Source organism: Silene latifolia, chromosome 10, assembly GCF_048544455.1.
Source record: "Silene latifolia isolate original U9 population chromosome 10, ASM4854445v1, whole genome shotgun sequence".
NCBI lineage: Eukaryota > Viridiplantae > Streptophyta > Magnoliopsida > Caryophyllales > Caryophyllaceae > Silene > Silene latifolia.
In genome coordinates, this window is record NC_133535.1 from 57165965 (window position 1) to 57169474 (window position 3510).

General features: G+C 42.7%; 1 protein-coding gene across 1 annotated transcript; it reads left to right on the forward strand.

Annotated features, from left to right (window-relative positions):
- Positions 1-780: 780 nt before the first annotated feature.
- Positions 781-1809, forward strand: LOC141607616 (uncharacterized). The gene has a single exon (XM_074426963.1). The coding sequence runs from the start codon at positions 781-783 to the stop codon at positions 1807-1809; it is 1029 nt and encodes a 342-aa protein (XP_074283064.1).
- Positions 1810-3510: the final 1701 nt, after the last annotated feature.

The following is a 3510-nucleotide window of genomic DNA, read 5'->3' on the forward strand; positions in this document are numbered from 1 at the left end:
GATGCGTAGTAAGGCTCGCAAGCCATGGGGCATATCTGAGGAGGGCTCGCTAGCCGCGATGCGTAGTAAGGCTCGCAGCCATGGGGCGTATTTGAGGAGGGCTCGCCAGCCGCGATGCATAGCAAGGCTCACCAGCCATGGGGCGTATTTGAGGCGGGCTCGCCAGACGCAATGCGTAGTAAGGCTCGCCAGCCATGGGGCGTATCTGAGGAGGGCGCGCCAGCCGCGATGCGTAGTAAGGCTCGCCAGCCATGGGGCGTATCTGAGGAGGGATTGCCAGCTGCGATGCGTAGTAAGGCTCTAAGGAGGGCTCGCCAGCCGCGATGCGTATTTAGGCTCGCCAGCCATGGGGGGTATCTGAGGAGGGCTCGCTAGCCGCGATGCGTAGTAAGGCTTGCCAGCCATGGGGCGTATCTGAGGAGGGCTCGCCAGCCACGATGCGTAGTAAGCCTCGCCAGCCATGGGGCGTATCTGAGGAGGGCTCGCCAGCCGCGACGCGTAGTAAGGCTCGCCAGCCATTGGGCGTATCTGAGGAGGGCTCGCAAGCCTGGATGGGTAGTAAGGCTCGCCAGCCATGATGCAGTCGGTTAATAGACCGTGAGAATAGCCCCGTCGGATGGGCTTGTTTTGAAAGTAGCGGACTCATGATGCCGCCGTGGAAATAGCGAATTCGAATTTTCACTATCACTGTTTTTCACAAGAGCGGGTTCCGCAAGGAAGCCCCTGTTGACATTTGAAGGAATAGTGAGCAAGAAGGACTGTAATTGCCTGATAGAAAAAATGGTGGCAAAAATTCGTAGCCTTGGTGCAAAGAAGCTATCTTATGCAGGAAGAGTGGTTCTAATAAACTCAGTGCTTAACACTCTTTACAATTATTGGGCTGCCATGTTCATTATCCCAAAGAGTGTGATCAAAAGAGTAGAAGCTATCTGCAGGAACTTTCTATGGAGTAGCTCATCTGATTACCACAGGGTTCCACTGGTGGGATGGGATAGAGTTACATTGCCAAAGGATGAAGGAGGTCTAGGAATTAAAAAAGCAGAGCTGTGGAATACTGTCTTAGTGGGGAAATTGGTGAATTGGCTATATATCAAGCCTGACAGGCTGCGGATCAAATGGGTTGCTAATGTGTATTTAAAGGGAGTTGAATGGCATGATTATACTCCTGGAAGTGATACCCCCGGGACCTGGAAGAGCATTTGTAAGGTTAAGGAAAGGATTAAGAGTGGTTTTCATGGTAATCTTTGGATTTCTTCGACCAAAGGATACTCTATACGTAATGGATATGAATGGTTGATGGGTCAGCACCCCAAAACTGCCTGGTCTAATCTTGTATGGAATAATTGGAACATCCCTAAACACTTTGTTGTTGCTTGGATGATTATGCAAGATGGACTAAATCTTAGAAACAAGCTATATGCTATTGGTTTGTGTCCTGATGATGACTGCATCTTATGTGGGGAACAGCCTGAGACAAGTGACCATCTCTTTTCAGAGTGCAGGTTTACTAGTAAGGTTAAGGATAGTATTGCAGATTGGATAGGTAAGCCAATGCCTGATCCTACTACATTAATATCTGCAAACAGGAACAGACTGCAATGGAAGGCTTCCGTGTGTGTTCAAACAGCATACTGGTATACCATATGGTTTCAGAGAAACAATGCGAGACAACAGTTGTGTGTTCAGAGACCTGATATTATAGCACAGCAACTGAAGCAGCTAATTCAGAGGAGAATTCGTAGCAAAATGTGTAATCTTGAAAGCAATGGTGCCATTGACTGGCAGGCAAGCATAGGATTTATATGTTAGAATGCCTTAGCCGGGATTCGAACATTGTCCTTGTAATTATGGCTGTTTTTTTATATAATTAATATACTCACATTTTGCCTAAAAAAAAATAGTGAATTTGGAATCTTCACTATTCATTGTTTTTTGAATTTGAAGTGGCGGTTTTGATCGTCGTCTGTTCGAATTTTGAAGGAATAGCAAATTTTGAATCTTGTTATCACGTTTGGAGTGACGGTTTGTGTGCCGCCGTTGACATTTGAAGGAAATAGTGAATTTGGAATCTTCACTGTTATTTTTGAAGTGACGGTTTATGTGCCGCCGTTGACATGTGTGAGAAATAGTAAATTTGGAATCTTCACTATTATGTTTGAAGTGACGGTTTATGTGCCGCCGTTGACATGTGTGGGAAATAGTGAATTTGGAATCTTCACTATTATGTTTGAAGTGACGGTTTATGTGCCGCCGTTGACATGTGTGGGAAATAGCGGAATTTAATTTTCAACTATTATTTTGAAAATGATGGATTTAATTGCCGTCGTTTGAAATTTGAAGAAATAGCGAATTTGAGTTTTCACTATTATTTTGAAATTGACGGTTTTAATTGCCGGCGTTTAAAATTTGGAGAGATAGCGGATTTGAATTTTCACTATTATTTTTGAAAAACAATTTTTGAAGGAAAATAGTGAATTTTGATTTCACTATTATTTTTTGAAATTGACGGTTTTGATTGCCGTCGTTTGAATTTTGAAGAAATAGTGAATTTTGAATCTTCACTATTATTTTGTTTTGTTTTTTTTTAATGGAAAATGGCGGTTTTGATCGCCGTTTGTTTGAAATTTTTGTAGGAAAATTGTGAATTTATATTTTCACTACTTGTGTTTTGTATTTGAGAAATGACGGTCCTTAATATCGTCATTGAAAACTTGAAGTTTATTACGGGAAATTGGGCCAAAGCCCAAAATTCGCTGAATAGAGCAAGGGGAGGCCTGGTTTAGGCACGAGAATCCTGACGAACCAAGGGGGCTTCCCTATTTTTCTGTAAAAGACACGAGGCTTAGCTGCTCGTCAATCATTCGTCATCTTCAACCTTCGACACAAAATCCGCCATTAAAGGACCTTTGCTCACTTCTATTTGTGCTATCAACCATAATGTCATCTTAAGGTATGTATTTCCTCTTGAATACATTTAAATTTGTTAGTCATTTGATAGATTGAATTAGGGTGAAAATTTTACCCTAGAAAATTAAATTGGCCGTTTTCGATTGAGCCCATTTCGAGTGAAATTGATGATTGCATTAGGTTAGAAACCCGTTTAGGACTATAAGGGTGCATTTAGTTTGCATTTTGGTCTCCGTTCCCGCTCCCTATGCTCAAAAAACGTGAGTGAGGTGGAGAAACCGTCTCATCTCACAATGCCAAGTTTATTTGCTTGGATAATGGGCCCCACTAGGTTGCATTGTAGCCGGGTAAGATCGTATTTGCCATCATGGACTTTTGTTGGGTATTGTGGGCAAAATTGGATTTTTTTCCTTTTGTGATGGTCTTCTGTCTAACAAAATAAGCGCCTGTTTGAGCTTGAATTGAGTCAGTTTGCCTTGAAATGAACCTTATTGGTAGTTTAGGTCACCTTGAGGCATGATTAACTCACGTTTGCCTTTTGCGGTCGTTTTTGAATTTTTGACCGGCTTGCGTTCAAATCGGCGTATAAATTGCCTTTTTGAG